Here is a 12656-nt window from a genome sequence, read left to right on the forward strand (position 1 = left end):
TAAATCTGAAAGACATAAAAAATACTTTGAAATATGTGAATCATTTATTTGAAAAAAGAATCATCGTAATTAAAAAGCATTCATGTACATGCAAAACTCTTCATGTGCAATTAGAAGTGTTCATCCATTTAAATATGTAAACTGAAAAAAGTGATCACGTATGTAAAAAATGTTTGTATAATTTTAAAAAGTGTGAACGGGTTTATAAAAATCATGTACAATTTAAAAAGTGTTCATGTATTGAATTTTTTTTTGCGTAATTTATAGGAATTCACTCCTTTTAAATAAGTATTCATGTAATATTTTAAAAAATATATGTATTTACACTAGTTCCATGCAATTAAACAAGTGTCTATGTCTTTTTGAAATAATGTCCATTTTCGAAAAAAAAACTTGTGTTTACAAAAAGTGTATAATTTTAAAAGAAGAAATACAAAAGGTAAAAGGATATAAGTAAAAGGGAAAAGGAAAAAAGAAAAACAAGAAATCCGAAAAAATTGAAAGGTAAGAACCAAACAAAACCAAGTCAAAAACCAAAAAACATGAAACAGAAAAGGCAGAAATAAAAATCTGTGCAAAATGGCAAGCCAGTGTGCGTCTCCCTATGTGTTATTCGGACAACTTGCTGTACGCCCTCGCAAATGTGGATTACCAACCACATGGCCTCGCAGTGAAAACCAAGAGGCAAATTGGCAGCCCTATTCCAACTAAATGGGAGATTTACACAAATCACCACTCGACCCAAATCTCATGAATAAATGAGAGAGGTACCGGGAAATGTTTTGAGGCCCCATAGATCATCACCAACATGATGTCAGTGGATATCTTTTCTAGACGGGCATAAGTTGCCAGGTTTCCTCTGTATTTAAAGACTTTGCATTGCAGTTGATCATTTGTCACACATTCGCCTGCAATAAATAATCCTACGGATTTACACTGTTTTTCAGACTGCACAACTAAACTGATGACCAACCACTCCAAGCCCAAACAACACAAATCATAATTTAATTCGCTTTAGGTCCCTTTTGGAAGTTGAAAATGAAGTGGCCCATGTACCATCAAGCCCTGTCGTGAACCGGTGCTTCTGCCACCTCTTGGATTGTAATTTTCATTTTCATAATGGTACCCATCCAAGGTCAAAGAGTAGGTTTGATTCCTGCCGGATGCAAGGTTGCTGGTCCAGTAGTGCCGCAACCAATTCCGCCTAAATAAATTGTTGCTGGTGTGTGTGTCTCTCTCTTTGAAAGGAGTTGATCGTGTTGTTATTAGGCCCACCGACCAGCCACCGGGGACACGATCTCATCAGAAGGCTCCACCGCGCGCCTTTCCGTCCCCCAAATCCGATCTACCTCGGTAAACCCGCAAGCGAACTAGGCACGGGCGCACGGCACAGCCAGCGCGCACAAAAAGTAGCCGTTGCCTTTTCCCCCGAATCTCTCGACCCATAAACAAGCACCCTATTACGCGCTCCCGGTTTCAAACCACCACGGAAAAGGAAGCGAACCACCCCCGAAAAGGCCCGCCCCCCGTTCCAAATCCACCGCCGCAGAGGAAGGAAGGATCCGAAAAAGATCTTCGGGACAGAGGAGGGAGCGCGTGCGGGGAGAGAGCAGAAGGGGAATGGTCGAGATCGCCGCGCGCTTCATGGTACTTGGAACTCGAGATCTCCTCCCCCATCTCCGCCTCTTTCCATCTCCCCCGCCTCCTCCGCGCGATTGGGTTTCCTTCCTTGGTTTTCCGCTTCTCTTCGCCCGATTTCCGTTGACTTTGATTTTGACTCTCTGCGGTGCGCCGGGCGTGTAGGATAAGGTCGAGGAGCAGGCGGTGGCCGCGGCGGCGGCGGATGACGACGAGGATGTCGCCGGGAGCGTCGACGGCGACGAGGTGGAGATGGAGCCCGTGGAGCCCATGCCGGAGCCCCCCGACGACGCCGGCCCCGTCTGCTGGCCCATGCCGGACTTCTGCCCTCTCACGGTGAGCGCCCATCTGCGTTCGTTGTGGTTTGGATGGAACTTGGAAAATCGGAAACGGAATTGATGTCCTACCTTTCTCTCTCTCTCTCTGTCGGTGATGTTTGGTCGTATCAGATCGACGGGGTGGTGAAGAAGTCGTTCCTGGAGACCCTTCGGAAGGAGAAGGACGCGGAGGAGCTGCTCGGGGAGGCCGAGCCGGGGCCGACGCCCAGCCCGGACTCGCGGCCGTCCAGCAGCAAGCGCCAGCGCGCCGTCGCCGGGTCGCCGTCATCCAGGAGCCCGTGCCCGTACAGCAACCTCCTCCAGGTGTTCCAGCAGTGCAAGCAAGACGTTGCCTGAGGAGGCCGGGAGGAGCACAACCACAGTACAGGCCGTGATGTCCCGGCTGCAGTTTTTCCTTTCCTTGCGTACGTACAATAATACATCGATCTGTTCTTTACGACTTTGCTCCGGTGTAAGCTCCAGGAGATAGCAGTTTTTGTACAAATGGGATACGAACCTCACAAATACAGTGCGCCATTATCATCGAGTCTGATTTTGGGATGCTACTTGGCCAATCTATACATCTCTTCTTACTCATTTGGACACTTCAAGAGCTGATACAAGAGAATGATTTAATTTTTATTTTTGAAACAGAGGCAAAAGAATTGCCTCACCAATTGATTGATTAAGCAGAAAAGAATTACCCAATTAATTAACAAAAAACATGACGCACAAATAGTTCACATACAAAGCATAAAACCCTATGACCTCCACAACCATGAACCCACCTAATTACAAAGGAAACCCCAACAAGAACACTTAGACTGAAGACAACAGACACCACCAAATCCATAGAAGAGAATAATGGAAATAACAATGGCTGCGGACAAACATTTCCCTTATGGGTTTTTTTTCTTTTCTATTGATGTCAAAATCTGGGATACAAGTAATGAAACAAAAATAACATATGTTTTATTGAGAAAACAACGACACTTGTTACAACAAAGGCTATATGAGGGACAGGTTACAAATATACATCCAGCTCAAGCCGCCAGTTTGGCCAAAATCACCATATCTAAGATCTTGACCTCATAGGTGTCGTCGAGCTTCACAATGCCATCAGAACCGTCTATTCCTATAAGTTTTCCAACAAATCCGCGGAAGGTACCATTCATGATCTTGATCCTGTCACTCTTCTTTGGTCTGATGACCTCGAGCTCAGTCGGAAGGACCGTCACAATGTCTCCGTTGCCTGACGACCCAAGTGCCACACGGCAAGTTCCATCCTGCAAGTTCAAACGTTCAGGGTCAGCTTAGGACGCAAAACACTTCACATGGACATCTTGGAAGCCAACGATGCTCTCCACGACACATACCCCAAGCACTTCCCTGACCACACCAGGTCCTTCATCACCTGCGGCCAAGACATTAACTAACACATCTGGCAATGCCCAGTTAACTTCGCCCTCGCCACCTGCAACGATTTGGGCATATAATTAGATGAGTTATCTGGGCTGCTTTGCCTATTTTGGTGATTCTGATGGCACTTTAATAAAACAATTCTACAAATAATGCTGAGAACACACACCTATTACAGGAGACATTATATCCATTCCAGCATTGCCTGGAGTCATCGGTTGACCACCAGGTGTACCAGGAAGGTACGCAGCAGAATTTGGTGTCATTGGCTGGCCAACAGGTGTGGAAGGCACATATGGGCTTGGAGCATTCGCTAAGAGAACAGAAACAATTAGAACAAAATAAATACGTCTTTCACAGTAATGGCATATCACATTAAGTAACACAAAGTAGATACTTGCACAAATTTCATTACCATAGTTGCCCTCTCTAGGAGTTGGGACGTCATTATAACTAACTCCTGGAGTATTTGCCCACCCTGATCCAGGTGTTGGGGCTTCATATGGCCGAGCTGGTGGTGTTCCTGGCTGAAAATTAACAAGAATAAAAATGTGGGATCAGATATAGAAGGTAATAGGAACAAATAAACAAGTCATCAAGTATCAGGATTTCCATCTTCCCAGTTAGTACTAAAGTTGTACTAACCTGGTAAGCTGGACTGCTTCCCCAAGTATCAGGATTTCCATCTTCCCAATTATCTCTGGCAAATTACCAACAAAGTCATGAACATCAACACATAAACACAAACACAATAATACACCCTAGTGACAAGAGATCTATCTTCATGGATCAGAAATATACTACTCCCTCCGTCCCAAAATAAGTGACTCAACTTTGTACTAAAGCTACTACAAAGTTGAGTCACTTACTTTGGGACGGAGGGAGTACCTCTGTACCAAAATATAAGACGTTTTTGCAGTTCAATTGTTTTTGCAGTTCAAATTGAACTGCAAAAATGTCTTATATTTTGGTACGGAGGGAGTATATCTATATAAAGGCTGCACAACCTTGGAGGACTCATAGGAGCCCAGGCCCTACTACGCATCGGGGTCCGCATTCCATCATGTATCGGTGTTGCTGTAAAAAAATGAAGGATATTGTTAATACATAAGCATAGAAAATAAATGACAAGTACGACTATGAATGAATAGCGCAAATACTGATGCGTTGGTTTTATATTCAACCAGCATTTGTTGAAAGGGCGCAAATAACGTCAACTTTCTCATGACCTTATCAGAAGCCTACTTAGGTTGAAACATTTGATCGCATAGTAGGTTGAAACGTTTGATCGCATAGTTAAGATTAGAATGTGACTGAGCACTGCTGAGGTTATAGAGTATCAAAATAAACAACAACAAAAGGTAACAATCAGATAGTATCCTTTCAACAACAGTTCATATCAACACTGTAAGTTGAAATGAAACAGCTGGGAACGTGAGCACAATGGATCATGGTGATAATATTATTTGACATGCGATGGTTGAATGGCCGAAACATGAGGGCAGAAGGCAATCATACCTCCAGGGTCCCGCATTGGAGTCTGAAAAGGATGTAGTGGCGTCCTAGACGGGTGCATTGGTGTTTCACTACCCAACGAAAATCGGGGTTCACTGGTGATAATAAGTCCTGTTAGTAATTGAACAAATGCCCAAAATGCAACGGAGAGAGGGAGAGAGAGAGAGAGAGAATTACCGGAATGGTGTTGCAACAGTAGGTGTGTCGGCAATATCATCCCTCTTAACTGTATTTTGGTACCATATTAGCAACAAGCACATGAGAAATCAAAGAATGCAATAAAATATGATTACTCGCCTGTGACAATCTTCATTAACGAATCAAGCTCCACACGCACAAGCACCCCAGTCACCTCTTTAACGCGGCCACGGTACCCTTTGTAAGGACCAGATTTAATTTTGATACACTTGCCAACCAAGGCATCATGTCCTCTTCCACCACGACCACCTCCTCCAAATCTTCCACCATCTGCATTGAATGACAAGGCCATATTACTACATCAGCTTCAGTTAACAAAGCTACCGTGTTTGCCCAATTAACGGAGCTGGCTGAGAATCAACACTGAAGCAGAACACATATTTTTCACATTCACAAAATGAGGCACAGAAGTTTCATACAGTTCATTTGTGGTCCTCTTGGGGGCAGCCTTCCTGGAGACTGCAAAATGCTTGCCGGGGATCTCAAAGCCCCCATCCTAGCATCTGCAGCATCCATACCCTGCATGCACAAAACAAATGGCAAGTTAATCCACAAAAACATAATCAGATTTTATTTACCAAGAGTACTAATACTCCAGCACAAACATTTCCACGACGGCCACCAGTCGATCCACCGACAAGAATGCACGATTGTGCTTTTGCACAAATGAAGCCTGCATGTTCAAGGTGGTGCCTATCATATATGAACAATATCCCCTTATGTATGTGTTCCACAGGTCCTTGTGTTCCCTAGTTCAAGAGGCAAAAAATGAATGTAACTGTACTGGGATTACATAATAAAGCGCTGCTCAAATATAATAATAAATGTGAAAGGATACACACCTTACATGCTCCCTCGACAACTCTGACAACATCCTTAGTTGCAACCATATTATTAAACTTATCTTTCGCTGATGTACGCCGATCAATCTTGCTTTTTATTTCTCTTAATTTTACAAGCACCACTTCAGGTCTATCTGGCACTCCTTTCAGAACCTAAACATAAGTGTCGTAAATATTTTGTGGACTTGAACATCCATTAAAGATCCTGAGAAACAAACTTGCCTGGAATGCTTCAGTTTCCACTCTTATAATAACCCCAAATGACAAGTTGCTGAAAATATTGGAAATTAAGGTAAGCACTTGCACAAATGAGCTAACCTTATGGTACACTGGAAAGACAACTTACTCTAAAAGAACAAGATCATGTAGTTCATAATCACCGATTCTTGTAATTCCTGTGGTGATTTCAGAACTCTCCACAACATGGTCGGCAAACACACGTATCTGTGATCATCATGAAAAGATGAGAACACAGTTAAGAAGTAAATTATTTAGTACAGATTAGACTGAGTCGTCTCCAAACATAATAACTATTAAATTGGACAAAAATTGCTCACGTGTTCTTTAGTTGTGTCTGATAAAATGATTAAGACATGCCCATCAACTTTAACAACCATGCCGGTGGTACCCTCTTGGACACCCGATACCACTTTCACATGATCTCCAGGTTTGAAATATTTGCAAAGTTCTTTCTCGTTGAAGGCTAATGTTTTCTGCAGTTACAAAGAGATGCATAATTCACCAGATCAAACAGCTAATGTTAATGATAGCTACAAGTGCAAATAATTACCGGAAGATCGGATATTTTTGGCCTGATGTGGACAGTTGTGTCCTCTACTTTCTCAACCCAACCCTCTAAGTTTTTTAGATCGCCTTTAACAACAATGACAGCATCACCCTTCATAAAGTGTCCCTTTTTCCTATTAGAAAACAGAGTATTCAAGCTAGACATGTCCCCATTCATGTCATCGCCAGGTTTCTTGAACTTCTCCAATTCATCGAATGATGGCTGAATGCCCTGTGTGTGGATTGATTTTATTGAGACCGGTTTATACAGGAAACCATCTTTGAACATCAAGCCATCAACCATCTCAAAGTATTCCCCAGAGTCTTTATCCCGCCTCCGCTCCACGCGTATGTGCATTTCCCTATTTGTGTGAAAGTTAGCAAACAATGACAAAAACATAAAATAATTGATGACAGAGGAGGAGGAGAACACCTGGCTTCATCAATATTAAAGAATCTTGGTGGTGGTACAAAGGTTTTCTTCTTTGCAACCACCCTCCCTTCCTGAAATTATAAACTACCCATCAAATTCATACCATCCAAAACAAGGAATCTAAATCGTAGTCATAACAATCAGAGCAATCCGTAGCAAGTATTCCCTCCATTCCAAAATAAGTGTTGTGGTTTTAGTTCAAATTTGAACTAAAACCACGATACTTATTTTGGAACAAAGGGAGTAATATGTAATAACTCAGGACTCAGCGAACAGATGTTTTGTCTTCAGAAAAAAGCACAAGAGGGGACAAAAGAAAATAACATGAAAAAGGATAACTTAAATACTACTCCCTCCGTTCTTAAATATAAGTCTTTTTAGAGATTTCTATAAGGACTACATACGGATGTATATAGACATATTTTAAAGTGTAGATTCACTCATTTTGCTCCGTATGTAGTCCGCGTTGGAATCTTTAAAAAAGACTTATATTTAGGAACAAAGGGAGTACTTATGATATACACCTCTGTACCTTAATATAAGACATTTTTCCAGTTCATCTTATATTAAGTTAGAGGTAGTATCATCTTGTATCACAGATCAACCTATCGTTACGCCAAATAAGATTTAGAAAAAAAGAGATATGTGACTTACCAGTTTACTAGCCAAAACTTGTAAATCTATTCTAGGGATGAGCTTCACAGTTACCCTTTGGCGTACATTGTCAACATCAACAACCTGCAAAAAGACCATCTTAGTTTCTAGAGAAACATATCTAAGAGAAGTGATGTGATCGTACCTTAGCAAGGTCACCTTTATATACTCCCAGCTTCATTCGGACCCAAGTATCCCTTGCAAGATCAACATTCTTGCTCTCAACATAGAGGACGTCTGCCATTTCTTTTATTGGGACTAACGTTATTTTTGCCGAAGCATAGATATTTCGTAGACCTTTGCAAGCCTGCATATAAATAATTAGTAGGGCTGTGCTACCAAAAGAAATATAATGCCACGCATATGCATACCTCCTTGACATGGGCCTCTTTTTCCGCTTCGACATAAATATAATTTTTTAAATGATCTAACGCAACAACAGACTTTATCTGGAGATCTGTCCTATCAATGAACTTTTGCATTAGACAGATTGCTGTCTCCCTCTCATGCCCAATCTGAAATCATAACGTGACATTAGTAGAGTACAGGCAGTGCTAAGAAAAGATGGCAGGTAGTTCAATTAAGCTACAGCTTCCCTACCGCACATTTCACCATCCAAAGCTTTGGATCTTTCACAGATGGCAAGAGAGCTTGCTGTTCAACGTCTGCAGCTTCCTCTCCATACTCAATATGAGTAGATCTTGCATATCTCTCCCGTACTTGTCGTTCAATCTCATCAATATCCTCTTCTTCGTCCCTCATAGGGATAGAGTGACGTGATCTGGAGCCCCTGCCGGCGTCGTCATCAGGAATGTCGGCTCCAGCATCATTGATAAAGTCTGAACAATGGCCAATGAACAGAGATCAGAGGCAGAGCATTAGAATTTAGAAACCTATCTAGCCTTGCTTCTGTAAATCAGTATGATAACTGTTATGAAACTAGTTCAGCATCCGTCCAGTACACATCTGAATAGTGTTAAATTCCTTGGTAACACTAACAGAACACTGAATTTTCTGTAATAGCCATCACAATATCTCAACACACTAACGTCTCATTTATTTCCGTAAATAACCATCTAATTCGTCAATTAGTTCAATCCAGATCCTCTGATCCTCAAGCAGCAGTAAAGGCAGGTCAATCAATTTTATATTCTAGTACAGTCGTTTCTATTACACAAATGCAACACCGCTAGTGGCAGATACATGGCAGATGTACTGAAATAGATCAGAAAACTGCTACAAAAATACCAGATGGTTTTGCTAATGTTCAACCATTGCTTCCCTTAACCTACTAGAACTAGGGGAACCATCATCATATTGACAAAGCATGATTCTTCATGGATTCTGACAATCAATTGGAACAAGAGAGCTATGACTCAGATCTGTCATGAATTAGTGGGACCATCAGTGCCAAAAGATATGTTGCTCGGGACCTGATGTGTCATTTACAGATACTAGCACTGGTTACCAGCATGAAGCATGTTGTCATGTAATACAAAATGCAGGAGCTAGATTGAAAAGGCTCCATTAGAAATAGTTTTTAGTTGGCTCCTCCCATTCAAATGGCAATTCTAGGGTTTTGAGTGAACCATGCACTGTATTTTGTAGCACGTGAAGATTTTGACGGGTACAATGAGGACAGGTGCAAAATAGATTATATCAAGTGTTTCTTCGGAAATTATCTATCGATATCCATACCAATATAAGAAGTACTACTTAGGGTTTGACGCAGACCATCTTAGTCATCCAATTCAGTCTGACGGCTCAACAATAAAATTGACCATCTAAAAAATTGTGTTTACACATTGAACCCCTTGATGACACCATACTGAATATCCTTTACAGCCCCTCTTTCAAATTGTGGAGAATTGCACGATCTGTTTATCATTTTAGCCATGACACTATGATTGGTTACCATACTTACAGATCCACGTGATGTATTTCATAAATGCTGTGGTCACCAATGTTCAGGATAAAAGCAGGGGAATATGAAATCTGGCGGATTTCTTTTTACTCCTAGGAGACATAGTTTATATTGGGCAAACCTTGCATCACACAATTACACCAGTCAAATATACAGGACATAATGTCGTGCTATTTTCCTTGCTCATAACAATGAATCTTTTAAGCCGTGCTGCAGTTTACAGATCAACAATTAACTGGTTTTCACCATGGTAGCAAAAGATATGTCAAGCTTAATATGTACTTTTTAACTGCACCAGATCAAGTTGTATTCACAGCTATTTTGTCCAGCATTCGGAAGACTCTATGAATTTAGATAACTACCCAAGACAAGAAAAGGAAGTAGTGTTGTTCAGTTAGGTCATACGCATGGTCTGCTTGACACAAGACTGGAAGTACTTACTAGTTACTACTACTAGTGGTTAATACTACATAATCTTCGATTAGTTCTGTTCCATGTAGGATGTGATAACATAGATTTATTCAGAAACAGCTTGTCTATAGCTCTATAGGGAGCACAATTTCGGCATAATTTTAATGAACAAAAAGGAAACAAAGATCTATAAACATTATGTGTGCTTTCAAACAGGAAAGTTCACATGCCTGAAAAAACTCTCGACTTGACTCGAGTCCAAGCTCAGGATCAAACATTACCATAGAGTATAGCATCAATAAGGGGGTTAATGTCATCCTATTAGTATTCAAATTATTTTACTAGAAGATGGGCATCAAAAATCTTCACCACCTCTCAATGAACATAAGCACAGCAACAGATCAGAACTGAAGCAACCAAATCAGCTTAAGCTTGAACGAGCATGTACTACCAAGTAATGATCGGAATATACAAAGTTCTACTCCCTCCGTCCAGAATTACTTGTGGCGGAAATGGATCTATCTAGACGTATTTTAGTTCAAGATACATCCATTTTTATAGATTTCTGCGACAAGTAATTTGGACGGAGGTGGAGTACTAAATAACCACAAGTCTCAGTGTGCAACCATTGCCCATGACAACTAAACGATAACAAGCTCCAATTTATGACTAAAGAAAGCCATAGAATGGCATCAAAATCGCTGACACCTAGCTCTTAGGTAAAATTCAATACTACTATGTCCTAATATTTCCACCAACATCGCTGACCGCAGATCATGCATAAAAATAATAACAGCACCCAAAGAACAGAACAGGATAAAAAATCACTTGCACCTCAAATCTAGTTCTGCAAATCAAGCCAGGCAGGTTCAGATCTCGCCAAAGGCCGCGGAGATATGCAAAGCATGGCATCGTAACCGCAATCGGATAGCGCAAAAACTAAAACTCACCATCCTCGCCTTCGCCTTCGTCCTCCTCCTCCTCGTCCTCGTCGACCTGCGCCTCCTCGTCGAAGAACCCGCGCACGCCGCCGCCGCCCTTCTTCCTCGGGCGGCTCCCGCCGTCGTCCTCCTCGTCCTCGTCGTCGTCCTCGATGGCCGAGTCGTCGATGAAGTTGTCCTGGCGCGATCTCTTCCGCACCCCGCCGGCGGGGGCGCGGGAGCGGGAGGCCGCCTTGCCCCGGCCCCTCGCCTCCTCCTCGTAGTCGTCCCCCTCGTCGTCCTCCTCGTCGTCGAGGTCGTAGGCCTCCTCCTCGTCCTCCTCCTCCTCCTCGACCTCGTCGTCGTCGTCGTCGCGGCCGCGGCGAGCCATGGGTGGATTTGGCGGCTAGGTTTTCGGGCGCTCGCGAAGGGGCGTCGAGGGGAAAGGGGAAACTCCTCTCCTCAGACGAGTCGTGCCCGTGCGCGCAGGCGAAGGCGAGGTGTAGCCTGGGCTAGCCCACTGAGGGGCTGCGGGCTGCGTCGCGTCGCGCTCTGGACCGTTGGATCGTGTCGGGAGCTCTACGATTCGGGAACTCGATGGGCTGGCTCCGCTGGCCCACTGGTTGGACCGTAAGTGGATACCCTCTCGTGTGTATATCCTTTTCCGTTCTCTGACAGACAATCCGGGTACGACGACGTCACCTGCTTTTTTTTCACTGAAAATGAAAAATACAGCGTCACCTCCTGGATACAGTCAAGTCAAAGGTGTTGCGCCTTGCCGATCTGCTCTTTCGTGCTAGAACAACGGGGGTGCGGCAGGGAACAAACACTCCTTTGAGCATCTGATCCTGATGCTGCTTTTGCTCAATCCTATGGCCTGACTTCCAATTGTTTCTTTCTTTTTTTAGGGGTTCCAATTGTTGGGATGTTCATTTTAAGTGGGCTTTTGGGAGTGCTGAAATAGTTACTTGAGGGGGTTTAGGGCATCTTCAACGGCGTACATCAAAAATAAAAAGGACACATTAAATGTCCACAGACAGCGGATTGGAGACCATCATTCAATCTGATGCATCAAGGATGCGTTTGGTTATCTGCATTAGGTCCATCGAGGTGCAGTTTTGGCCTGTTTGGTAGATTTGGCCATGTCAAAATCTTGGCCCACGCGAACTTTAAAGCACCTCTTGGTCTGGCTCGCTGGAAACTCCCAGTCGGCTATTTCCAGCAAGCCAGACCCCTGGGATGTGAGGGGACGCACGTGGGAGCGACATGCTACACGCGTGGGTACATGCGGCAGAAACCGTGTTGGCTCCCGTTGCGGCGCCGTAACTCGCCTCGACCCCCCCCCCTTCCACTGCTCACTCTCCCCTTCTCCCACCGCTTCACTTTCCCCTCCCCCCATCGCTCAATTTCCCCTTTGTCTCTCCCCGAACGCGACCACAAGATCTGCACGACGAGTACCGGCGGCGAACACTCCCTCTGCGTCAATGGTGGTATGTACTATGTCCCCCTCTGTAGCATAAATAAGGGGTGGCTCGATTTACCGTAGGTTCTAGATTGCACCTATTTGATTGACGGTTGGTAGGCTTTGATTAGGAATCG

At 43.4% G+C, this 12656-nt stretch overlaps 2 protein-coding genes across 2 annotated transcripts; one reads left to right on the plus strand and one right to left on the minus strand.

Annotated features, from left to right (window-relative positions):
• The first annotated feature begins 1418 nt into the window (after nt 1-1418).
• LOC125523351 lies at nt 1419-2560 on the plus strand. The gene is made up of 3 exons (XM_048688397.1): nt 1419-1647; nt 1804-1974; nt 2088-2560. Exons 1-3 carry the CDS (start codon nt 1621-1623, stop codon nt 2310-2312), a joined length of 423 nt encoding a protein of 140 aa, XP_048544354.1. The 5' UTR covers nt 1419-1620; the 3' UTR covers nt 2313-2560.
• Nucleotides 2561-2836: 276 nt separating this feature from the next.
• Nucleotides 2837-11534, minus strand: LOC125523350 (putative transcription elongation factor SPT5 homolog 1). The gene is made up of 22 exons (XM_048688396.1): nt 11088-11534; nt 8403-8641; nt 8174-8317; nt 7948-8109; nt 7803-7886; nt 7149-7219; nt 6720-7077; nt 6487-6642; nt 6276-6373; nt 6152-6200; nt 5930-6082; nt 5693-5836; nt 5507-5606; nt 5187-5357; nt 5067-5115; nt 4893-4984; nt 4382-4451; nt 4020-4074; nt 3790-3901; nt 3544-3687; nt 3332-3429; nt 2837-3241 (listed from the first exon to the last, which is right to left on the minus strand). The coding sequence occupies exons 1-22, from the start codon at nt 11446-11448 to the stop codon at nt 2999-3001; spliced, it is 3153 nt and encodes a 1050-aa protein (XP_048544353.1). The 5' UTR covers nt 11449-11534; the 3' UTR covers nt 2837-2998.
• Nucleotides 11535-12656: the final 1122 nt, after the last annotated feature.

This window comes from Triticum urartu, chromosome 7 (assembly GCF_003073215.2).
Source record: "Triticum urartu cultivar G1812 chromosome 7, Tu2.1, whole genome shotgun sequence".
NCBI classification, from domain to species: domain Eukaryota; kingdom Viridiplantae; phylum Streptophyta; class Magnoliopsida; order Poales; family Poaceae; genus Triticum; species Triticum urartu.

Coding starts and splice junctions, on each gene's coding strand:
- LOC125523350 (XM_048688396.1), bottom strand. CDS start 11,448: ATGGCTCGCCGCGGCCGCGACGACGACGACGACGAGGTCGAGGAGGAG. Junction 5,607..5,692: donor CTGGTGGCCGTCGTGGAAAT/GTTTGTGCTGGA, acceptor TTGTGCATGCAG/GGTATGGATGCTGCAGATGC. Junction 3,242..3,331: donor TGGTCAGGGAAGTGCTTGGG/GTATGTGTCGTG, acceptor TTGAACTTGCAG/GATGGAACTTGCCGTGTGGC.
- LOC125523351 (XM_048688397.1), top strand. CDS start 1,621: ATGGTCGAGATCGCCGCGCGCTTCATG. Junction 1,648..1,803: donor AGATCGCCGCGCGCTTCATG/GTACTTGGAACT, acceptor CCGGGCGTGTAG/GATAAGGTCGAGGAGCAGGC. Junction 1,975..2,087: donor CGGACTTCTGCCCTCTCACG/GTGAGCGCCCAT, acceptor TGGTCGTATCAG/ATCGACGGGGTGGTGAAGAA.